This window comes from Malania oleifera, chromosome 4 (assembly GCF_029873635.1).
Source record: "Malania oleifera isolate guangnan ecotype guangnan chromosome 4, ASM2987363v1, whole genome shotgun sequence".
NCBI lineage: Eukaryota > Viridiplantae > Streptophyta > Magnoliopsida > Santalales > Ximeniaceae > Malania > Malania oleifera.
This window is the reverse complement of record NC_080420.1, coordinates 31,501,560-31,527,099: the sequence shown is the minus strand read 5'-3', so window position 1 is coordinate 31,527,099 and position 25,540 is coordinate 31,501,560. Positions and strand designations below refer to the sequence as shown.

At 33.4% G+C, this 25,540-nt stretch overlaps 1 protein-coding gene across 1 annotated transcript in view; it reads left to right on the top strand.

Annotated features, from left to right (window-relative positions):
• The window catches only part of LOC131154215 (uncharacterized), a 92,054-nt gene extending 69,447 nt beyond the window's left edge, over positions 1-22,607 (top strand). The window contains exons 21-33 of the mRNA XM_058106835.1: positions 14,989-15,066; positions 15,165-15,227; positions 15,329-15,424; positions 15,535-15,644; positions 18,232-18,421; positions 19,071-19,185; positions 20,901-21,013; positions 21,087-21,164; positions 21,525-21,590; positions 21,666-21,797; positions 21,889-21,945; positions 22,034-22,114; positions 22,231-22,607. Coding sequence (XP_057962818.1) covers positions 14,989-15,066; positions 15,165-15,227; positions 15,329-15,424; positions 15,535-15,644; positions 18,232-18,421; positions 19,071-19,185; positions 20,901-21,013; positions 21,087-21,164; positions 21,525-21,590; positions 21,666-21,797; positions 21,889-21,945; positions 22,034-22,114; positions 22,231-22,284 — 1,233 coding nt within the window. The 3' untranslated portion in view covers positions 22,285-22,607. The remainder of the gene's footprint in view (positions 1-14,988; positions 15,067-15,164; positions 15,228-15,328; positions 15,425-15,534; positions 15,645-18,231; positions 18,422-19,070; positions 19,186-20,900; positions 21,014-21,086; positions 21,165-21,524; positions 21,591-21,665; positions 21,798-21,888; positions 21,946-22,033; positions 22,115-22,230) is intronic.
• Positions 22,608-25,540: the final 2,933 nt, after the last annotated feature.

Sequence of the window (25,540 nt, the reverse complement as noted above, 5' to 3'; positions counted from 1 at the left end):
ATAAGGTTTTAAGCTTTGAAGCACCTTTTGATGTATTTCATAAGTTTTATCTAACAAATCGGTTGTCTTCTTCTTTACCACTAAAGATATTTGGTTGTACCACTTTTGTTCATATTCAGTCATAATCAAGGAAAACTTGAACCCCAAGCCACAAAATGTGTTTGTTTATGCTCCCACTCAAAAGGGGTATAAATGTTTTGAACCCATTTCCAAAAAAATGTTTGTTACCATGGCTGTTACATTCTTTGAATTACATCCCTATTTTATGCCTCATCTTCATGGGGGAACCAAAACAAAGAAGACTTGCAAAATGATCCTTCTCCAACTTTGATTATTCAACTTGAAAACCCAAACTTTACTAAACCAGGAGAAACTTAGTTGAGTTTTTTAGATACTGAAAAGGCAGGTGATCTTATAAATGACTAACAAAGGAGAAACAGAAAAAAAAAACTACAGCGTTGGTACCATTTGACATTGTCTACTTGCGATAGAGGACAACTCGAAAGAAAGGGTCTTCCAATCCTTTACATTGTCCAGAATCCGTAAACCCTCTAGGTAATGTCCTCACCAAGCCTTTACCTCATGTTCAGTCCATTTCATCTTTGAGTTCTGAGTCCTCTAGTTCCGAACCTGAGTCTAGTTCCAATCCTGAGTTCGATGATTCTGAACTTCCCATTGCTGTCCGGAAGGGTGTGATGTCTTGCACCAAACATCCATTGTCCAATTATGTGTCATATGAAAATCTCTCACCTGTTTTTCGTGCTTTAACCTCACAATTGTCTTGTATAGAGATTCCTAATATTGTGCAGGATGCTTTGAAAGTTTTTGAGTGGAAGGAGGCTATCTTCGAGGAGATGAAAGCTCTTGAAAAAAATGGCACGTGGGAGTTAGTTGATCTACCAAGAGGAAAGACAGTTGTAGGGTGCAAAAGGGTGTTCACAGTCAAATATAAATCTGATGGTTCTCTAGAACGGTATAAAGCTCGATTGGTCACCAAGGGATTCACTCAGACCTATGGCATTGATTACTTTGAGACATTCGCCCCAGTCGTAAAGCTAAACTCTGTAAGAGTTTTTTGTCACTTGCAGCTAATGGTGACTGGTCTATGCAACAGTTGGACATAAAAAATGCATTTCTTAATGGAGACCTATAGGAAGAAGTGTACATGGATGCACCTCCAGGAGTTGGTGAAAATTTTGGCAGAAAGGTGTGTAAACTAATGAAGTACTTATATGGGTTAAAACAGTCACCAAGATTTTGGTTTGAGAAATTTTCTCAGTTTGTTAAAAGTCAGGGTTATACTCAAGGGCAAGGTGATCATACGATGTTTATAAGATATTCACATGATGTGAAGATAGCGATACTAATTGTGTATGTAGACGATATAATTCTCACCGGAGATGACATACTTTAGATGAACCGATTGAAGACTTCCCTCTCATCAACATTTGAGATCAAGGACTTCGGATCTCTAAGGTATTTCCTTGGAATGGAGGTTGCTCGGTTGAAGAAAGGGATTGTTGTCTCCCAACAAAAGTATGTCCTTGACCTCCTTAAGGAGACTGGGATGAGAGGTTATAGGCCAGCAAACACTCCAATAGATCCCAATTAGAAATTTGGAGATGACAAGGAAGGTGATCCAGTGAATACAACTCGGTATCAAAGTTGGTGGGAAAGTTAATTTACTTATCGCATACATGGCCCGATATTTCTTTTGCTATGAGTTTGGTTAGCTAGTTTATGCATTCACCCTACGAGAAACATCTTCAAGAAGTTTATTGGATTCTCATATACTTGAAAAGTACACCGGACAAGGGTTTACTCTTCCAGAAGACCACACAGTAGAACATAGAGGCATACACTGATGTAGATTGGGCAGGCTCAGTTATTGACAGGAGATCCACGTCAGGATAGTATACTTATGTCTGGGGAAATATGGTCACATGGAGAAGCAAGAAACAGAATGTAGTTGCAAGGAGCAGTGTCGAGGCAGAATATAGGGCTATGGCTAATGGAGTTCGTGAGATGCTATGGTTGAAGAGAATTCTTCAAGAGTTGCGGATGCCGGTGAACATGCCAATAAAGTTGTATTGTGACAACAAAGCTGCAATAAGTATTGCTCAAAATCCAGTACAACATGACCGCATGAAGCATGTAGGGATTGACAAACACTTCATAAAAGAGAAAATTGATAGTGGAGTTATTTGCATGCCTTTTGTTCCTACTATTCAACAAATAATCAATATCTTCACCAAAGGACTTTTCAGACCTAGTTTTGAGTTCTTTGTAAGCAAGTTGGGCATAATAGATATCTACACTCCAACTTGAAGGAGGGGGGGGGGGGGGGGTTGGATTTCTAGGGAATAAATTAGGAAATTCTATTTTTAAAATTTGAAATTACTATTGCAGTTTCTAGTAGTTTCAGTTTCCTGTTTTCTAGCCTAGAGATATGCTGATTTGATTTGCTGATTTTGTTGTGATTTGATTGGATGATTTTGTGGCCTTCCTCTACTATTTATCTTGTAATCGTGTCTCTTGAAATTAAATAAGAATTGTTACTCTTCTTCTAAAAAATCCTTCAATTATCATACTTGCATTAATTTTCATGTGTCATTTAAGGCTCGTAAATTTAGGTGACTCCATCACCACACTACTTTTCTCATGCAAATATTGTGCCTCATTTGCACCTATCTTACTTTGTAAAAACTTGAATAATAATTGTCAAGCATATTAATTTAATTGCATATTTATGCACCACTCTCTATTTCATATATGAATTGAATATCAAAACACTTCAATTAATTTCTTTATGCCAACACAATATAGATGCATCCATAAGTAATTACAAATAAATACTTCGATTTTAGTAGCACTCTTGCCCCATTCTACTATTATTTTGAATATTGGATTCTTGTAAATTTTCCCAATTATATGAACAATCATCTATAGAATTTAAAGAGTAATTTCAATCCATCTCAAAAAAGGAAAAAAAGAATGAATACAAACATATCAATAAACAACCATGAATTGCATCATTACATACCAAGAAAAGACATTATAATTCTAAAATTTTTTTTTTTTGAAAAACTAATATTGCTATTTCACATACTAAAAGTATGATGCTATTGAATTTGGTTGCTTAAAAATAAATTTAACATGAAAATTAAAATTTGAAAAGCATGTTAACATGAGATTCATGATTTACAAATAAGAATATCGTAACCTCAAATTTAATTGTCCAAAATTTAATTTTTTAAACAATTGAATAAATAAATGGAGACATATCAATGCTTTTTGCAAAATATAAAGTTGTATCAACTATTCAAACCAAACTTAACTGAATCAATTTTTTATTTTTTTTTTTTATTTTTGAAATTTTCAACTTTTGTAATTTATTTTTTTCCCCTCTAAAATAGATAATAGCATTCGACTTTAAGATTGTTGGAAATAATAGAAGGAAAAGATATTTACTAATAAAATTAAGGTTAAATAAATCACAAATACTTTTCAGAAGTTGGAAGGACTATTGTCCTTAAAGCTGATTTCGCGCCTAGAGAGAACATTTCTTGGTGCATATAGTCACTACGTGCACAACTCTAGGATTACTCAGGTGGCTTGGTTTTGTGTGCACTCACAAACGCCAAAGTTATTGGAGATGTAGTGTTATTTAGTTACCCAACAATATGAATTCAAGAAAGAGTAGAAGATATAGTTTTTTCAAAGAAGAAAAACCGTATCTTGAAATGAAGATGGATCATAATTTATATAGGTAAAATTAAGTATAACTTCCAGCATCATAAACACGAACTATTAAAGTAGTAGATAATATTTTTAAAATGTTAAAACTAATATATTAAATTTAATATATACTTGGTTAAAATAAAACCAACGACTATTAAATTGATACTTTTTTTAATTTGAAACACCAATAGTGAACATTTAGGGGAAGATGTAACAGCAGAGTTATCATATGGAGTTGTACCTAATATCAGTTGGAGGCCAAATTGAGAGAGTTCAAGAGATGCCTGTAATTGATGAAGCCCATAATTCCTGCCATTATTTGTTGTAGGCAGCCAAGGGTCTTAGTAGGTGCACTGTCTTCCAAGTAGAATCTTGGCACAAAACCCTGCTTTGCAATGAAATTTGACAAGTTCAAGGGTCAAAGGCTTTACGCTGGAAGACAGTGATGGGTGTTGAAATGAGGAAAAAGTTTGAAGAAAAAGCTACTTTTGATGAATTAACAAGAAAAGTTCTAAGGAGAGATGTAGGAGTTTTAAGTATATTTGCAGAACCCATGTTCAGAACATTGTGCTAGAGTGAGAGAGGGTTAGTAATTGTAAGGAAATAAAGAATTGGGGTGATATTTGGACAATGACAGCGAAGGCTTCACTGATTTGCTCATGATGGGATTTTGCTCTTGGACAAGGTTTAGGAATGATATGGTTATGTTTCTAATTTATCTGATATGCTTGGGGATTAATGCATGTGATGCTTCCTCCATTAGAAGGATTGGAGGGAAAAAGCATTTTTGAAATGGTTCTATGAATAAAAAGATATTGGAGGATGAAATTTTGCTAGTTTTTTCCCTATATATATATTTTTAAAAAATATATTAAATAATACATTTTTTTTGGGAAAATAATTCTCGGAATAACCCTGACGTAATCTCGCTACTTGGTCCAGATAGATTTATTAAATTTCGCTGGATCAAGTAGTGAAATTTATTGTGCATGAATAAAGGTAGCTTTGGACGCGTGCAAATCTCGCTGGTTCATCAGCGAGATTTGCACCAGCGAGATTTGCTTTGGAATGTGAAGGTTATAAATGATTACATGATATTGCATTAGCTTTTTTCAAAAATGATTATGAATCAATAAATGCATAGGGGTTTGTATGTGAGACATTTTAGGAATGTCATTTAATTTTTTTTTTCAATTGGAGTTTACAAATGTAAATGTAAAACATAGATTTTTTTTCATTTTTTAATTTATCGAAATAAAAAATACAATCCATTTTAAAGATGATCTTATTTCACTTAAAATGTTAAAATTTTAATGTTCGAATACTAATACTAAATTAATAGAGTTCTAAATTTCTAAGTCTTAAAAAGATTGTAAGAAAGATTATTTTGATTTTATTTTCTCATGGAGGCAAAGATAATTTTTCAATTGTGTTTATGAATATAAACTTCAAGTTTTAAATTTAAATTTCTGTTTTATATTTAAATTTACAAAAAATTTAAAATTCAAAGTCTGCACTTTCGAATACTATCAAAAAGATTTTTTATTTTTGGCAACTATTAATATATATATATATATATATATATTGCCCTTTTGAGATATTATTTCAATTGAAAAAATTTAGTCTAATTTGTAAATTATTTATCTAAATATATTTTAAAACTTACGTCCAAAATTTAAACATTAGACACTCAAATATATGCTAAATTTATTAATTGAGCAACTTTCACAATTCTTAGTTTCTTACTATGTTTAGGAGCTTGATAGCTTGACTTATACATTTAAATATGTATAAATTTAAGCTAAGTACAATAAAAATATACTAAATTTTATTTAATTTTTTACAAATTAAAACTCAAGACTTCCAAATCTATGCTTTCAAAAAGAAATTGGGGATCTATTCTTTGCTTTTTGGGATTAAAAAAGAAAGTTCTTTCTACAATCCCAATAAAAGAATTGCAGAGCATTATATGAAAATTTCACAAAAACATATCAGTGGTCTGAGCAGATGTAAAAAATAGTTTTATTTTTAAAATTATAATAAAAATATATAGAATGATATTTTTAAAAAAATTAATATTTGTATAAAATTAAAATAGTTTTGGTAATTTGTGCCATTTGTAGATAATATTATTTTTTGATAAAATTCATAGCACCTTTTAAGTTTATTAAATATGACTCTACATATGTTAAACTTTGAAAATTATCTAAAAAAATCATCTGAGATTTAATTTTATGGACCACAAAAACCATTCTGTTATTCCAAAATTATAATTAGTCATAGTTAAATTACGTCAAAAAATTAAAGAAATGCCCTTGATAAATGATAATTTTATCTTTTTTATTTAATTGTAATAAGATAAACTAAGAAAATAATATTAATTTAATATATTATGCTGAACAAATTCGTCAGTTAAGTATATTTTGAAAATTGAATTTATAAGTGAATCAAACACTCAGTTTTTAGGTTGACTAGACTAACTGATTCAATTGATTTGAGTCACACAAGCAATTGCTATTTCAAATACTTTAAAATTAATTCTATAATTCTCGTGGGGAAAAAATTATATTGTATAGTATATATTTATTAAATTTATTTCCCGATTTATCATTTAAAAAAAAAAAATATATTAAATAATATTTTTTTTGAGAAAATAATTCTCGGAATGACACGTGGCAAATCTCGTTACCATAAAAGAATTATTCCCGATTTATTACGCAGAAGAATTTATTTCCCGATTTATCATTTAAAAAAAAAATATATTAAAAGAATTTATTTTTCGATTTATTACGCAAAAGAATTTATTACACAGAAGAATTTATTTCCCGATTTATCATTTTTTTAAAAAAAATATATTAAATAATATATTTTTTGGGAAATAATTCTTGAAATGACATGTGGCAAATCTTGCTACTTGAAGTAGCGAGATTACGTTAGAGTCATTTCGGGAATTATTTTCCAAAAAAGGTATTATTTAATATATATATTTTTAAAAAAGGATAAATCGAAAAAAACTAGGAATTTTGCTCTCCACAGCAGGGATTATTTTTGTAATATTTTTCAAGCTCAGTATTTGTTGGTTGTATTGGGTTACATGCGTGGAGGAAATGAAATTTGGTTAGATGGTGGTAAAACTAAACTCAGAAGGGTTAGAGGGGACTAGCAAATTTTAAGTTTTCTGTGAAATAAAAAGGGGGTTTCTTGGTTAATTTTGTTTAGCTTTATTTTTATTTTATTTATTGTTTTTTCTTTCCTTGTTTTCAAATTTTTATCCTTGCATTGATCGTACCCTCTCTCTCTCTCTCTCTCTCTCTCTCTCTCAATATATCTTTCTTTTTTTTATCAAAAAAAAAAAGAAAAAGAAAAAGAAAAAGAAAAGAGGTGGGCATTTCCTCCTCATTCTGTACTTGCAAGGTTTGTGGACCTACTATTATCCTTAATGATTACACATGATATGAGAGAAATGAAAATATCTGAAGAGTTTGTTGGGTCACAGTCACCTTAAAGAGTCTCAAGTACTTGAAAGTGGTAGGCTTGCGAAGGCTTGGGTCCTTAACTATCAAAAATAATATTTATAAAATCTAACTATCTCAAGTTCAGTAGAAAGTGGGTAAGTCGAGTATCGATCCACGGAGACTTGAAGCGCAGTTATTAGACCACTTCCAATTTAGTTTACTAAAGCCTTGTTATGAAAAAGAAGTGAAAGATGGTATTTTGCAATGGTGATTGTCGAACAACTACTGGAAAGCATGTAACTGAAAGCAAGTAAATCTATACTACTGGAAAACAAGTAAATTTCTAAGTTACCCTACTCCTACAAAGCGATACTGCGGTCCGAATCAGATGCTGGACGCCATGCTTCTAACTACGCTCATCTAGACTTCCATAGAAGTACTAATCAGAGCAGGCCAAAGCGGGAGAGGGGCGATCGAGGGCACAAGGTAGTAAGGGTGCACCAACCGTCCGGAGTATAGTCGGGAATTGGAGTATACCCTATCTCAACGATAACGAACACCTCTGCGGTTTCGTAGCTGACTATTTCCCTCTGACTGATACGTAGCTGTGCTTATCCTTATCTACAATCTTTCATCAAACACACAGTAGATAAATGGAAAGCAGTAAATTGAAAGTAGTAAATGAAAGCATGAGTAAAAAGATCATCCCTTTGTCATTCCAAACGTCTGTCACTAACGCCAGAAGTACAAGAGGAGATCCTAATATGCACGGTTGTTGTATGAACGCTGTCGGTTGTCACAGGCTATCGAACACTCCATACACGAACCGAAACTACTCTACTCCTACTCTAACTTGGCTCTCAACGACTTCGTAGGCCTGTCATTAACCTATAAGAAGCCAAAGAGGAACCCTAAGCTTGTGTTCGTAGTGAATACTTATAGGCTCTATGGTTTACAAGGTTTGTTTTACAAATTAGGAAAGTTTGCAGCAAATCTCATGCAGAAGATTGTCGCTGTTGACCAAGTTGCTTCTTTGGCTTTTTTGTGCGCATCCTAATCGGATCTCGCAGGAAGTCAGGGATTCGAATCTTCAATGTCTTCGACTTCATTGCACCTCAGGGACTTGATGGTCGAGCTGATGGTCGAAACTTGCAGTATCTCGTTCTTCAGGAAATCTCACTATCTGGACATGGTCGCCCCTGAAGGTCTCTTGGTTGAACATTTTGTCGAGACTCTCGGTACTTCTGAATTTCAGTTCTGTCTCAGTATCTCAACGTGGTCGATCCAGGGTGTCACTTGGTGGTACACTTGGTCGAACCTTGCAGCATTCTAATCTCAGTCTGAACCTTGGAGTTTGCAGTGGAAGACTAAGTCGTCCCTGTGGTTTGCTAGTTGGACCACATGGTCGAGCATAATCTTCTTGTCTATTTATGATCTGAAGCTTTTGGAGCTTGGCTGGACGTTTGAATTGGAGTTTTGAATCCTCTTAATCCTCTTTGGCTTCTTGTAATACCTAACTCTATAGTTTTAACCTATTTTTCCTGAAAAGACAAACAAACCTTACATAACTCTGAACAATGATAACTCTGGGTGAATATATAATAAAATGAGAATAAACAAAGATAAATGAGTGTCTAAAATCATATATTTTAGGGACTTATCAGAAAGCATGGTCTTAAATTTCAACGAAATTGTCAAAATTTTCGTTGAAATTTCTGATTTTTGTTACCCTCGAAATCGAAATGGCAGTTGAAGGATTTTTTAGAAGAAGAATAATTATTCTTATCGAATTTCAAGAGACATGATTACAAGATAAATAGTAGAGGAAGGCCACCAAATTAAGAAGGCCACAAAATCAGCAAATCAAATCACCACAAAATCAGCAAATCAAATCAGCAGATCTCTAGGCTAGAAAACAGGAAATTGAAACTACTAGAAATTGCAATAGTAATTTCAAATTTTAAAAAATAGAATTACCTAATTTATTCCCTAGAAATCCAACACCACCCCTTAAGTTTGAGCATAGATATCTATCATGCCCAACTTGCTTACAAAGTGCTCAAAACAAGGCCTGAAAAGTCCTTTGGTGAAGATATTGGCTATTTGTTGAGTAGTAGGAACAAAAGGCATGCAAACAACTCCACTATCAATCTTCTCTTTTATGAAGTGTCTGTCAATCCCTACATGCTTTGTGCGGTCATGTTGAACTGAATTTTGAGCAATACTTATGGTAACTTTGTTGTCACAATACAACTTCATTGGCATGTTCACCGGCATCTGCATTCTTCAACCATAGCATCTCACAAAATCCGTTAGCCATAGCCCTATATTCTGCCTCGGCATTGCTCCTTGCAACTACATTCTGTTTCTTGCTTCTTCATGTGACCATATTTCCTCAGACTTAAGTATCCTAATGTGGATCTCCTGTCAATAACTGAGCCTGCCCAATCTGCATCAGTGTATCTATGTTCTGCTGTGTGATCTTCTGGACGAGTAAACCCTTGCCTAGTGTACTTTTCAAGTATATGAGAATCTGATAAACTGCTTCAAGATGTTTCTCGTAGGGTGAATGCATAAACTGGCTTACCAAACTCACAACAAAAGCAATATCGGGCCGTGTATGTGATAAGTAAAATAACTTTCTCACCAACTTTTGATACTGAGTTTATTCATTGGATCATCTTCCTTGTCATCTCCAAGTTTCAAATTGGGATCTATTGGAGTGTCTGCTGGCCTACAACCTCTCATCCCGGTCTCCTTAAGGAGGTCAAGGACATACTTCCATTGGGAGACAACAATCCCTTTCTTCGACCGAGCAACCTCCATTCCAAGGAAATACCTCAGAGATCCTAACTCCTTGATCTCAAATGTTAATGAGAGGGAAGTCTTCAATCGGTTCATCTCAAGTACGTCATCTCCAGTGAGAATTATATCGTCTACATGCACAATCAGCTCGTTATCTTCCCATCCTGTGAGTGTCTTATAAACATTGTATGATCACCTTGCCCTCGAGTATAACCCTAACTTTTAACAAACTTAGTGAATTTCTCAAACTAGGTTCTTGGTGACTACTTTAACCCATATAAAGGCTTCTTTAGTTTACATACCTTTGTGCCAAACTTTTCACCAAATCCTGGAGGTGGATCCATGTACACTTCTTCCTATAGGTCTCCATTAAGAAATGCATTTTTTACGTCCAACTGTTGCATAGGCTAGTCACGATTAGCTGCAAGTGACAAAAAAACTCTTACAGAGTTTAGCTTTGCGACTGGAGCGAATGTCTCAAAGTAATCAATGCCATAGGTCTGAGTGAATCCCTTGGCAACCAATCGAGCTTTATACCGTTCTAGAAAACCATCATATTTATATTTGACTGTGAACACCCATTTGCACCCTATAGTTGTCTTTCCTCTTGGTAGATCAACTAACTCCCACATGCCATTTTTTTCAAGAGCTTTCATCTCCTCAAAGACAGCCTCCTTCCACTTAGGAACTTTTAGAGCATCCTGCACAGTATTAGGATTGTTGTGAGGTAAAAGCACAAAAAAAAGGTGAGATATTTTTATATGACACATAATTGGACAATGGATGTTTGGTGCAAGACCTCACACCCTTCCGGACAGCAATGGGAAGTTCAGAATCATCAAACTCAGGATTGGAACCAGACTCGAGTTCAAAAACTAGAGGGGACTTAGAACTCGAAGATGAAATGGACTGAACATGAGGTAAAGGCTCGATGAGGACATCACCTAGAGGGTTTACGGATTCTAGACATTGTAAAGGATTGGAAGACCTTTTCTTTTGAGTTGTCCTCTGTCGCGAGTAAACAATGTCTAGTGGTACCAACGATGTGTGTTTTTTTGTTTCTCCTTTGTTAGTCATTATATGATCATGAATACCATGAGATGGTACTGTAGGAAGACTTGCCTTTTTAGTATCTTAAAAACTCGACTCACTTTCTCCTAGTATAATAAAACTTGGGTTTTCAAGTTGACTAATCAAAGTTGGAGAAGGATCATTTTGCTTGTCTTCTGTTTGGAAAAAACCATGAAACACAGCTGAATCTTTGTTTTGGTCCCCCCCCCCCCCCCTAAAGATTAGGTGTAAAATAGGGATGTAATTCAAAGAATGTAATATTTATGGTAACAAACATTTTTTTGGAAATGGGTTCAAAACATTTATACCCCTTTTGAGTCGGAACATAACCAACAAACACACATTTTGTGGCTCGGGGTTCAAGTTTTCCTCGATTATGACTATGAATATGAGCAAAAGCGGTACAACCAAATATCTTTAGTGGTAAAGAAGAAGATAGCCGATTTGTTGGATAAAACTTATGAAAAATATCAAAAGGTGTTTCAAAGCTTAAAACCTTATTAGGCGTTCTATTTATGAGATATGTAGCAGTAAGAATGGCTTCACCCCAAAGATATTTAGGTACTTGATTGGTAAAAAACAATGCCCGAGCTACTTCCAATAAGTGTTTGTTTTTTCTTTCAACCAAACCATTTTGTTGCGGAGTGTCGACACAAGAGATTTGATGAACAATTCCTTTTTCAAGAAAAAAATTGGCCCAAAATGTTTTTGAAATATTCTCGACCATTATCACTTCGCAATATTTGAATATATTTTTGAAATTGTGTTTGTACCATGGTGTAAAATTTTTTGAAAATTGTTTCCATTTTTGATTTTTCCTTTATCAAATAAACCCAACTTAATCTCGTGCGATCATCAATAAAGGTCACAAATCGTTCTTTGCCAAAATATGTAGATGTTCTACATAGGCCCCAAATATCACTATGAATCACAGTAAATGGTGTATTTGGTTTGTAGGGTTGGGTGGGAAAGGATGCACGATAATGTTTAGCAAACTGACAAACTTCACATTGAAAAGAAGATGGACTTTTATTTCGAAATAAATTGGGAACCAAGTATTTTAAATATTGAAAACTAGGATGGCCTAACCTATAATGCCATAACATGATATCATTATCTTTGAAAACAAAAACAGAATTTAAGCATGTACTTTGACATTGTCTACTCAAGTTAGGTCCATCGTCAAAATAATAGAGTCCATCTTTTTCCTTAACACTGCCAATCATCCTCCTCGTGGCCAATTCCTGAAACTCACAATATGAAGAGTAGAAATTAGCTTGACATTGATAATCAGAGGTAATTTTACTGATGGACAACAAATTGCAAGACAAATTTGGAACGTTGAGCACATCATGGAGAGTTAACAACAAAGTGAGTTTGATAGTTCTTATCTCGGCAATTACCGAGAGTGAACCATTGGCAATTTTGGCCTTTTTATTGCTTGCACACAGACTATAGGATGAGAAAAATTTGGAGCAACCAGTCATATGATCAGTTGTGCCAGAATCAATTATCCAAGAATGAACAAAATTAGGAATAACACCTAAAAACGCAATAGCACGAGAGTTACCCTTCTGTACCGAAGAACAAGACGGAGTTAAGAACAGTTTTGGAGATTGAAACAATTTTTACAGGTGATGAAATTGCTCCTTGTTAAAAGGGACTGCATCGAGTTGGTAGAAGGCTCTTGAGTCTCTTCAGCAGTGGCTTTGGTAGGCGTGACTGTCACGTTTGGATTTTGACTTCCTATTTCCTGGTTTACCAAGAAGCTTCCAACACGTTTCCTTTGTATGCCGCAGTTTTTTGCAATGTTATGCCGATTGAATTTTGTAACCGTGAGATAAAGGGCTGAATTCTGGGAATAATAATCAGTAAATACAGACTTGGGAGGATTGGGTGGAATGGTTTTGGAAGTATCAAAGAGCCGGTAGTATTTCTTTGGGCACCTGTCATTGCCGACTTATATGACATCATCAGAAGAAAAGAGCACGAGGGTCTGATACCATGAAGGATTTTTTAGAAGAAGAATAACCATTCTTATTGAATTTCAAGAGACACGATCACAAGATAAATAGTAGAGGAAGGCCACCAAATTAGGAAGGCCACAAAATCAGCAAATCAAATCACCACAAAATCAGCAAATCAAATCAGCAGATCTCTAGGCTAGAAAACAGGAAATTGAAACTACTAAAAACTGAAATAGTAATTTCAGATTTTAAAAAAAAAATTTCCTAATTTTTTCCCTAGAAATCCGACAGCAGTCAATTTCCTTCGTGCATAATTTCTGTCAAAATCTCAACAAATCATCCGAAATTTATCAAAATCTCGAAATTTTAGCGAAACTTGTCGAAATTTGAACTATGCAATGAAATTTCCTCAAAATTCAAATGAGGGATTTATGAGTGAAATCAAATTTATATTTTAATTTATTTTATTTATTTTTATTGAAACAAATGATTATTACAAGTGCTTTTGAAATTAAATGAAAAAATAAACTTACAACAACATTTTATTTAACCATTCATTTCTAAATTATCATTATTTGTATAATAAATAATTTTTAAATGATTTATGCATTTCATTTGTATTAACTAATTCACTAAATATGTTTAATGTACATTATCTTACAAATATGTTTGAAGCACATATTATATTACAACTTCTCCACCTTATACACAGCATAGATGTGTTTACTTGTAATATATTAGTCCTAAAACTTACATTCTTATGTCTATTAATCATTTCTAAAGTTTCATAAATAAATTCCATGTTTTATAGTGATTTCCATTATTTTTTCAAATTGAAATCGAAATTGACATCGAAATCGAAATTTCCGTCGAAATTTTCATACTTTTGGAGCTTCGTAATTTGAGTTGAAATCGAAATTTAAGACCTTGCTTGAAAGTGATTTTATTGCCATATCACCACTTTGTCTAAAAACTTAAGCTGTTAGGTAGTAGGCCAACAATGTATGTTAGGCCTTAAGACTCCCACATGTGGAGCCTGATTGCATGTGGAGTGATATAAAAAAATGTTAAATAACACCCATTTCAAGGAATAAGATAATTTTTAACAACCATATGGTAAATGTGGGCAGCAAGAGTAGAATCCATAATCTCCTTGCTTTAGACATTCAGGGGGCTTTAGAATGATGCTTTGAGAGATAGATTGTTAGTCCTGAAAATCAGGAGACAAAGTCTTCCAATGGCAAGAAAGAATAAAAGAAAAGGTGTTGTTCAGTATTTGCTGTCAAAAGTGTTTTGCTGAAGGAAGCATTTTTAAAAAGAAAAAAAAAAGGATTCAGTTCTGTCAGATAAAACTAGCCTCATGAACACTGGATGTCAGAGCACTTTGAAGGAGATAGCATCCATGTTGTTGTACATCTTGTGCCATTGATAGCACCATCCTCATGATTATCAGCTCAAGCTTGGGTTAGTTTCTTACATTCTTTGTTGTATTAGCCAAGAAAGGGGACAAGAAAGTAAATCATTTTTTCTCTAATGCACGGCTAGTTTTGTGGGGGAGTGTTAAGGTTGTGGGCCAACAATGTATATCAAGTTTAGTAGCCAATGAGCAGCGCTATGGCTGGTTTTTGAATTTTTTACCGGCATGGTTGAAATGGGATTGACAGAGGGTCTGAGTGTGAAACTTCCCCTCTATGTTGGTTGAATGCAGAACTTAAGCTCCAAACAAATTGTTTTGAAATTAGGTTTTGTAATCTTATTAGAAAACAACCAGGGTTTCAAGTGTGCCATTGTATTGCTGAGAGAAACAATTCCAATATTAGTTAAGAATTTAATCATTAAACTGTTACTATTGTGATTTTTTATAGTGATCAACTGATGGTGTTCTGAGTTTCATTCTCATCAACTCTCTCTTTCTCCTCTCCCCCCCCCCCCCAAAAATCTTTTTTCAGGCGATAAAAAATTCACCTGGTTGTATTCATCCACTAGTTTCTCGTATTTTACCGTATATTGGACCAATCCTAAGTAAGGTATGGATTGCAAGAATTATATTGAAATATTGATTTTTGTGGCAACTTGTCTTTTGAATATTTATCTATTTCTGATACATCCTGGTGGAAATTTTCAGCCCAAACATCAGCCAGATGGATTAGTAGCTGGATCATTGGACTTGCTGACGATGCTGTTGAAGGCAAGTATAATTCACTTGATAATTATATTTATTTTCCTTTTAGTTTGCTGACAACCTATACACATATTTTGCTGATTATGGTTTGTGATAACCCTGGACAGAATGCTCCTACTGATGTCGTAAAAGCAATATATGACGTTTGTTTTAATCCTGTTATCCAAATCATCCTTCAAAGTGATGATCATAGTGAAATGCAGGTTTTTCTTTTGCTGAAATCAATTGTATTTCTTAGCTATTTTATTTTATATTTTTTCTCCTGTATGCATTCTGTAGTAATGACTTTTCTGTTTTGCCGCACAATTTTCAGAATGCAACAGAATGTTTGGCCGCCTTTGTCTCTTGTGGAAAACAAGAACTCCTTGCTTGGGATGGTGATTCTGGATTTACAATGAGATGTTTGCTTGATGCAGCATCAAGGTAGCTGCTTGTTCTTGCTATTTCTTCAGCCATATAAATCTTGAAAAACTAGTTTTATTGTGCCAAGAAAGGCTGACTGTAGTGAGCTCATGGTTTTGGCATTGGTATCATCCTTAGCAGTTTTATGATTTGTGTTGAAATTTTAATTGTTAGTGTGCTCATAAGTCTTGAGAAATCTAATTTTTTAGTGCGAAGATCTGTTGTTGTGGACTGATGGTTGTAGCCTCAGCTGATGCGGCTTGCACTAGGTGAAGACCTAGGGGCCTAGGTGCCTAGGTTTGTGCTTTGGGACAGGCACAAAAAAAGGATGTCTGACTGCCCGTTGCATGTCCTCTTTCAGCGGCATCAGTGGTTTATTTCCTCTTTTTGGTGCAATCAACAATTATTTACATGTAACAGCATTCAAACGTGTGTCGTTTCTATTTTTTGCTTTCATGCAAACAAATCCCAAATAAAAAAAAGTCAACTCTTTTTGAGTACAAATTAAAAATTTTCGGAGAGTTTGCCTTTAAAAAACTTAATTTAGCCTAAAATGATTAGAAATCAAAATGCTATAAGAATTTTTACAAATGCTTCATATGGTCTTGGTTGAATTTTGGTCTAATATACAGGATCATCAGCCATGGACAAATTTTGGATTTGGTCAACCCCGTAACTTAACCAACTTGATAGAAAACTTCCCTAAATACTTTGAAAACCATGAAATTGACCCAAATCAACTTAAAGATTTATGTGAAGCCATGAAAACTAATTAAATTCTAAACCAATGTGGTCATTCGAATTGTCATGCTTTGACTAAATTGATTGTTGTGCCCTTAAGATCATACTTTGACTTCCTATGTATCTTCAATGCCGATCTTGGTGATAATCTGTGGCTCTGTGCAAACTAACTATTTATTAGATGAGTATTTTATGCATATTTTTAATGAATGTACACTTATTCCTTGGCCCTCGATACTGATTGCACCTTAGTGCAACTTGCATCATTAATAATTATGTTAGTAACAAGATATAGCATCATTTCAAGATGCACTCAAAATATCCCCCAAAAAGCATGAAAAAATAGAAAAGGTACAGGCACAAGATCAGCAAATTGGGCAATTGAATTCATATACGTGAGTGGTTTCCCTAACATAAATCTCCTGTTTGTGGGTTAATTAAATTTGGACGGATAAGGCTTCATCTGAAGGGTTTTTGTCTGGTCTGTAATTTTCCAGAAGTTCAATATTAATGACTTACTGAAGGCATCGTGACCTGGCTAGCTACTTTCTCATTGTGTACGTATTTTAATGTTAAGAAGGTCCTTTAACATTAAAATACCTAAATGCATCATGAGGAGCACTGGAAAGCTTTAAGGGGCAAGCAAAACAACTCTCTCTAGATGCATCTTACCACTGTACCTGTGACTGCCTTCAACTTTGGAACATCTGAAGTGTAAATTGAATTATTAACTATAGATTATTGTAGCATGGTGGTTCAGTTCTCTGTTTTTCCTCCTTGATGGAAACTCATGCTTGATTTGGGTCTGACTTTATGCAGGTGCTGCTACTTACTGTTGTTGTATGAGCATTGGATGATGCATAAAAAACATAATTTTAAGACTTAATAAAGAAAATCATCAGTGAGTAGCATGTGCATGGACAGGCATGATAGATGTTACTGAATACTCAAATGCAAAAATGATGCGCTGTCCTTTTAAAATAGATAAATAATTGACATGCAAGGTTTTTGGTTGTTGCAGCCACTTAGTTGTGTGGATGGTTGATGGTTCCATGAACATAAATTGAATATTGGATTTGAATGAAATATTTATATGGAACTTGTTTATTGAACAATCATTATTCTCATATTCATTAGAAATATGTAATGTACAAGAAAGTTTCATTTATGATGATGTATAACTTGTATTAAATGAACTTAAAGGAAATGTTAGTCTCACTGAAGAACATATTGATAGCCTTTTATTTTATTCTCCAATGTGATTGTTCTTTTAAGAATGGAATGAGTGGAAATAACCAGATTTCACTCTTTTGGTTAATGGTGATATGCTGTCCAGGGGGTGAACTTTTTATGTCTCATTTTTACATGCACCTGCTTTTTTTTGATAAATGCAGTCATCATTAGGCCATTGGCCGTGGGCATGGGTCCCGGGGGGGGGGGGGGGTTGGTAGAGTTATCCGATGGGAGCCTGGTCTATGTATTTATATTTCAATTTTGTAATATATTTATATTATTTATATATACATATATTTTATAATTTAAAATATTTTTTAATCACGAGTTTCTCGAGCAGGTCCAGGCTGGCCTGAGCCTGCCCCACCCTTCCCAATGCTGAGTCGTTATCTTTTTCTGTCTAATCTTTCCTTTCATGTTCCAGCTGTGCTTTGTTTTCTCTTATATGTATAATCTTGCATGATGAAAGATTGGTTGGTTATCAGATTTCATATACTAACTTAAAGTCATCCCTGTGACTTGTTCTTCTTGTAATTTGAACTACTTGTAGCTTAGCTACCATTAAAAAATAAATGTTTTCATAGGTACATCTTCCTCCTGGATTCTGGAGACTTAGTTGGGAAATTATGTGTAGGCTTCTAGATCCTGATTTGGAGAGCTCTGGTTCGCTTTTTGTTGGGAGCTACATTTTGCAACTTATTTTGCATCTTCCGTCACAAATGGCACAGCATATCCGAGACCTGGTTGCTGCTCTTGTTAGGCGTATGCAGTCTTGTCAAATAGAAGGCCTGAGAAGCTCGTTGTTGCTTATTTTTGCTAGACTGGTATCTTGATTCAGCTTTTTGATTTGTTTTTAATGCATCTTAATATTTTTTTTCTGCTAAATATTAGTCTCAAATAGTAAGCTTGTTTTATTTGATGTTATAAATTGATTGACATTTTATTAATAAAATGTGCAACAAGGGCATGATATTATTGGGTATTGAAAATATGGAAGATTATAACAGTAGAAAAATAATAAATAGAATTTAATTTATCGGAATGCATAGCCGTAAATTGAATTGAATGAAGAAAAGGATTGACTATTTACCTTGAGTGGCTGGAAACTTGGGATGGTGGCTCAGTACTTATTGTTGATGTTTCTCAGATATTAGTTGATAATCTTAGGCTGCTGTGATTGAATCTTTAGAAGGTTTAGGATTGCAATATACTCATGGGTGCTTTCAGGCGATGCTATATTGTTCGATGCCTTTCAAACTATTATCACAATAGAAATGCAGATCTAGAGCCTAGACATGAATCAGCCTCCCCCTTCTTCCCAATTGTCTTGGCGGGCAATAGCACTTGCTTGTTAAGTAGCCTAATCTTTTCATATTCCTTTACTCAGTGTCTGTTCTTATTAGCCATTATGGTCAAGATTCATGCATGCATTCTGTGTCTTCCATTTTTAGATTTTTCTTCTTTTTTATGCAGGTTCATTTGAGTGCTCCAAATGTAGAAAAATTTATTGAACTGTTGGTCACCATCCCAGCTCAAGGCCACAATAATTCCTTTGTTTATGTGATGTCAGAATGGACTAAACAGCAAGGTGAGAACCCTTACGAGTTGTTTGCGAGCAAGCTACTTAAGGACGAAAATTATATGAAGTGGCAGGATTGTGCCCCATGAGCACATATTAGAGCATTTTCACATGTTTAGTTAGCATACTCAGTAAAAAGGGGCCCAAGGAATTTAAGTGCAAGAGATTAAGGACTTGAGCGCAGATGTGCATGCTAATGTTAGTGTGATGCACTTTTTTTTGCATTATAAAATTTTATTTACTTGAACAGTCTGATTTGGTTTTTATACCATGAGGGACTGTTAGAATGAAATATGGAAATGCAAATGTTAAATGCTCATTGTGTGTACTGTGTAGCATGCCACTTCTGTAGTTTTGGATTTTAAGAGTGAGTCTTACTAAAGACATAGAAAATATGAATGGTCTCAGGTGATTGGATGATTGATTTGCTAGATATTTAATCTTTTGGAGGCATTGAACATGATTCTCATTGCTCTATCACACTTCTCGTCAATTATAAGACACAGCTGTTATTTCCAATAATCTGAATACCACATATTTATTTTGGAGCCAAATTCCATTTCAAATAATGTGTCACTTCTCTAAAGGCTATCTTATAACACCCAAATCACACTACCATAAATTATGAATTTTTAGCCTAATCTATAATTTCTTTAATTCTTTTCTATTTAGCTTGGTTGTGCTGTATTATTGAAGATTCGTGTGTGTGTATATATATATATATATCATCATACATTGTAAATTTTCTACTGCGGTTTTGTTTGTTTCAAGTTTCTGAGTTATTTCTCTAGATCCTCTGCATTATAAATCATACCAAATTGGAATTTCAAAAGAGTTGTGATGAAATACTATTTATCATGATTCAGTATAGTTGGATTAGAAACCAGGATATGATTTTAGTTTCTTTTCATGCCCTTCTTTTTATTTTTTCTAAATATGAGTAGAAAATTTACTTTTATATATATATATATATACTCTGTCAAGACATTTGAGGTGTTTGTTTCACTGTTCTTTTTTGGTTTTTTGGTTTTTTTTTCCTGAATATGACCGAATGGGTATAAATATTTTATATTTCTTCTTAAAGTTGATAAGTTTCTTTAAGGGATTTAAGGTGTTTCAAACATATCTTTCAACTAAAATGTTCACTTTTTATCAATACGTATCAAGTAGAATTGGGGTCAGAAGTATTTTATCTCCTTGTGATTAGCCTCCTTTCCCTTCTTTGTCCAAACTACAGTATTATTTTTAAATTGTTTTTATTTTTTAATTATTGTGTATGCAAAATGAGCAGCTTGTCAAATTGTTGGGTAGATAAAAATGATGACCAGTACATTTTATTGTTATCCAATTTGCTCCAATAATCTGATTTTATTTTTTTTAAATGTTGTTGGGCATGGATCTTAGAAAGTCTTTGACTAGCAATTTTTTTCTACCAATTGGTAGTGGCGTTAGTGTTTGTTTCTAGCTTTTACTTTCTCTTAACGCATGGAACTTTTGTCTCCAAACATTTGCATGCATGTGCCTGAGCATCAAGCATCCATATGCTAAGGTTTTTTTTTGTAATGAATCTTAGCACCAGTCAATAGTGTTGCAGGAGAGTTAATGACAGTTGTATCTCTGTTGCTTTGATTCGTACAATCTTCACAATAAATGGTGTTTTATTATCCAATGGATTTGCTGTAGTAATAGTGAAAAGAATGTTTTCCCCCAAAATTATTGTGTAGGGGAGATCCAGGGGGCCTATCAAATTAAAGTAACAACTACTGCTTTGGCACTATTGCTTTCTACCAGGCATGTTGAATTGGCTAAAATCAGCGTCCAGGGTCACCTAATTCAGGTTTGGAGATGCTTTTTAGTGCATTTTGTGTGTGAGAGCTATTTTTCAACATTTTATTCTGTTTCATCTTCAGTTCATGAAAGGGATAGCCACTCGCTCAAAAGCTAAACTTGCTCCAGATCAATGGACACTGATGTCGCTTCCTGCAAAGGTATATGTGGCTTATATCCAGTCAGTTGAAGTTTAATTATTGGATATGCGTGTTCCAAATCTATCACCTGAATGCTCCTTGTTTACTGACCTAATCATTTTTATTTATTAATAACATGGCTCTTGCTTGCTTGATGCAATGTTTATGCTCTATTTGAATATTGTGTTAGTTACTACAAATTGCTAGCTGCCAGCTGCTGCAGAAATTTCCTTTCCTGGGTGAATGCCACGCCGTTTTTTTCCTCTTCCCTCCCCTTTTTCATTTTCGTTTTCTGGAAGGAATGATTATTAAGATGACACTGTTAAAGAGTGTAAATTCTGAGCAGTCTCATTATCCTTCTTCATTCCTTGAATATCATAGATATTGGCTTTATTGGCGGATGCGGTGATTGAGATTCAAGAGCAAGTTCTGGTTGGGGGTGATGAGGTAGTGATGACCCTTAAGTTTCCTATTCTATTTATTCAGGTTATGAGTTCTTGGATTTCATGTTTTTTTGAGCAGGACAGTGATTGGGAAGATGTTCAGGATGGGGATGTGGAAACAGATCAAGATTTTCCATATTCAGCCAGTGCTACGTCATTTGGGAGGCCCTCATATGAACATCTTGATGCAATGGTTAAAGTGTTTAGTGAGGTTTGGTCAAAACAAGAATTGTTTCCTACTCTCTCTCTCTCTCTCTGTATGGCATTACTGATTGTTTTTCTGACTTTGTGAAACTTGTAAGAATCAAGAGGACGGGTATGAAGATGACATGCTATTTGCAGCAGATCCCCTTAATGAGGTGCTTTTTAAGACCTTTACTTTTATATTAAATCAACAAGTTATCAAACCTTTCATAAATCTTGGCTTTCTTTTGTTGCATCTGACAGATTAATCTAGCAAACTATCTTGTGGATTTCTTTGCAAAATTTTCTCAAAGCGACAGGCAGCTGTTTGATCATCTTTGCCAGGTCCATTTTCTCTCCCTAGCTTTTGAATGCTCTGATGAAGAATGAACTTGGTTTTGCTCTAATCTTCACAGCTTATTCAACCATAATCAGAAACTGCTTTTCTTTTTAAATTGCAGAATCTGACTGATCCTCAACGGAGGGCCATTCAAGTCTCACAAAATCAAAGATGAGTTTGATCATTGTACCAGTTGTGGTTTGCTGGGTGCAAGTGCGTAATTGATTTGTTCAATGACATATTTTCTGGCCAGATTTTGCTTCGAGGCAGGGGGGCTTTCAGTAGAGTTTGTAAAGCCGGATTTCTTTGTTCTTTTTACAACCTCCCGGTTGTTGCCTTTCTGTGGGTTGTACTACTACTTGGCCACTGTATTTTGTAATTATTATTATTATTATTATTATTTGCCGAGTGTATACATCCCTTTCTTGTGATATTACAACCATTTGTTTGTGTTGCAAATGCTTAAATTACAATGATTCAGAGATTAGTAATTCGTCCTTAGTTTTGATTATCATGTTCCTCCAGGAATAAGATACAGCTGGGCAAAATTAGGCATGCTCATTTAGATATGGGTTAGCTGATTTATTCATTTAATTTTAAAGCTTGTGAATGTAATTGTTAAATACTTGGTGAAACTTATAATTATATTCAAACATTATCTATTCTTGTCATTTGATCTATTGAAAAATGGTAAGTAATTTCGTAATGAGTGCATGCACATGCACGCATTCATATAATTCTTCAAACTGAATTAATTATGTATATGCATGCTTTCAAACATTAGTGTTGATTCTGAAATTAATAATATAATCTAATTTTGAATGATAGTTGTAGTCAATACTACAGTTATGTATTTATATAATTGGGGTGTGTTTATGTAGTTATGGACATATCTTAGTAAATCAATTAAGTAATTATGTACCTGCACATATGCTTATTGATTGGTTTGCATGAATGAATCTAACAAATTGCATATATTTATAATTGCATAATTACTTATATTTGTAATCAAAATAAATTAATTGTGTACATATAACCACTGAATTACTTATATATTTGAATCAAACTATTAAAATATTTCAAAATTATATACATAATATCTGGATTATAGAATTCATTGCGCAATTATGAATTTTAACTTCAATTGATATGCAACTAATATTATAATTACATGTTTGCAAACATTTAAGTCGAATCAATTACCTAATTTAGTACATGCATGCGAATTATCTGATTTGGAAAATCAAATTGAATCAATTATGTGCATACATAATCATATAATTATGTGCATGTTCAAATGGAATTGTCTAACCATAAATTGTGTCCATACACTTCTAAATTTTAGTATTAGTTACATAATTATGTTTAATTTCAAATGATTGGCGTACCCAATACTATAATTACATATTTACATAATTAAGACATTTAAATCAAACTAATTACATAACTATATACACGTATGTATAGTAATTAGTTTAGAAAATTGAACCAACCAGTACATGCATATATAATCGCATAACTAATTATATATATAGATTTTCACGTAATAACATTAATTATGTAATTATGTACGTAGTTTAGTTTCAAATCATGAGTAATTAATATTATAATTACAACCATCCGCATAATTGCGAACAAATCTAAATCAAATGTATTATTTAATTAAGTACATGGATGCATATGAGGTGATTCAGATAATTAAACCAAACTAATTTCGTACGTGCAATTATTTGATTACATACATATTTGGATCCCACAATTACAAAATTGGGTACATAAATTTTCAAATTATAGTGTTAATTACATAATTTTGTAGTTTAATTTCAAGTATAATCAATATCATACTTACATAATTACATAATTACGGATATATCTAAATCAAATCGATTTTGTAATTATGTACATACATGTTGCATGCATATGAAGCAAATCAATTGTGTACATTTATAGTTGCACAATTATGAATATATTCCCACAAAATTGTTCATAATTACAAAATTATGTACATAGACTTTTCAAAAAATGATATTGATTGCATAATTAGATGGTTTAATTTCAAATGTCAACAATTAATATTATTACATACCTATAAATTATGGATATATCTAAATGAACCAATTATGCAATTACAAACATATGTGCATATTTATTAGTTTGAAAATCAAGTCAAATTATGTATATAATTATACAAATATTTGAACTAAATAATACATAATTACATTATGAACATAGAGATTTAAATTATAGTATTTGATTTAGTTACTTATTCGTAGTATATTTTTAAATGTAATAAAATAAATAAATAAATAAATAAATTGCTATCATAATTAATATGGTTGGAAATTTAAATAAGTTGATGGGTTAAGCAGGTACACACATCTAATCCATTTAATAAATAGATCTAAATGGGTCACCCATTTATGGCCTATATATTCATATAGGGGTATCTCAGTAAATTTAAACGTAACGATGGAAAAATTTTCTCTCGGTGCTACGACATAAAATTTTAAATTACTTATAATAAGTAATATCATATTATTTTTAAATAAGTATTTTTTTAAAAAGCAATTTTCTATTCTTTTTATACTAATACATCTGGGAAGAGGTTCCTTCCTATCACTTTTAATTTCTTAATATACTAGTTGGTTCATGCATGTCAATTATTCTTATATGCATGGCATTTAGTTTTAAAAAATGAGTACATCATCATTATACATTCTAATCATTTTTTGTACAAAAGCACTAAAGCTTCTTTTAACTACAAGAAAGAAAAATTTCCTCAACAAGAGAATTGGCTGTGAAAAGAAAGAGTGGGACATATATGTTTGTTGAAGGTGAAGTTTGAAAATCAAACAATTCCGAAAAAAGATTTATTCCTGTGATTAGTTTAATAGGCATTTTTTTTATGACCTCCAAGGAAGCAACTAGAGGTTCCCCTTCTTGATGAGCGACTTGTGGGACCTCGGGGGTGACCTGATGACCTGTGGGCCCGGGGTTTGACAAAGACTCTCCCGAGACAAATTAAAAACACAAGCATGTTTAGCAACTAAAAAAAATAGTAAAAAAAGTTATTAGAAATATTAGTTGTGTCCATTTTCAAAATGAACACTAATTTTTACCAAACAATGCACACAATTGGTGTTGTGTCCTTTCCAAGAGCAACCTAGAGAGAGAGAGAGAGAGATAGAGAGAGAGAGTTAGAATATAAGAAAACAAGATAATACAACAAAATAATCAATAAATCAAAATCAAGGCGTGAGAAGGCACAACTAAAAGGGTTGGGCATTGGCCAAAGTTAGCATCAAAATTCATACCAAATTCAGAGCTATATTATGACTTTTTAATCACAACTCAGAACTCAAATTATAGTATATCCAACTTTTGAACGAACATAAGCAATACTGTAGTAGTATTAGATTTTTAGAAACTAT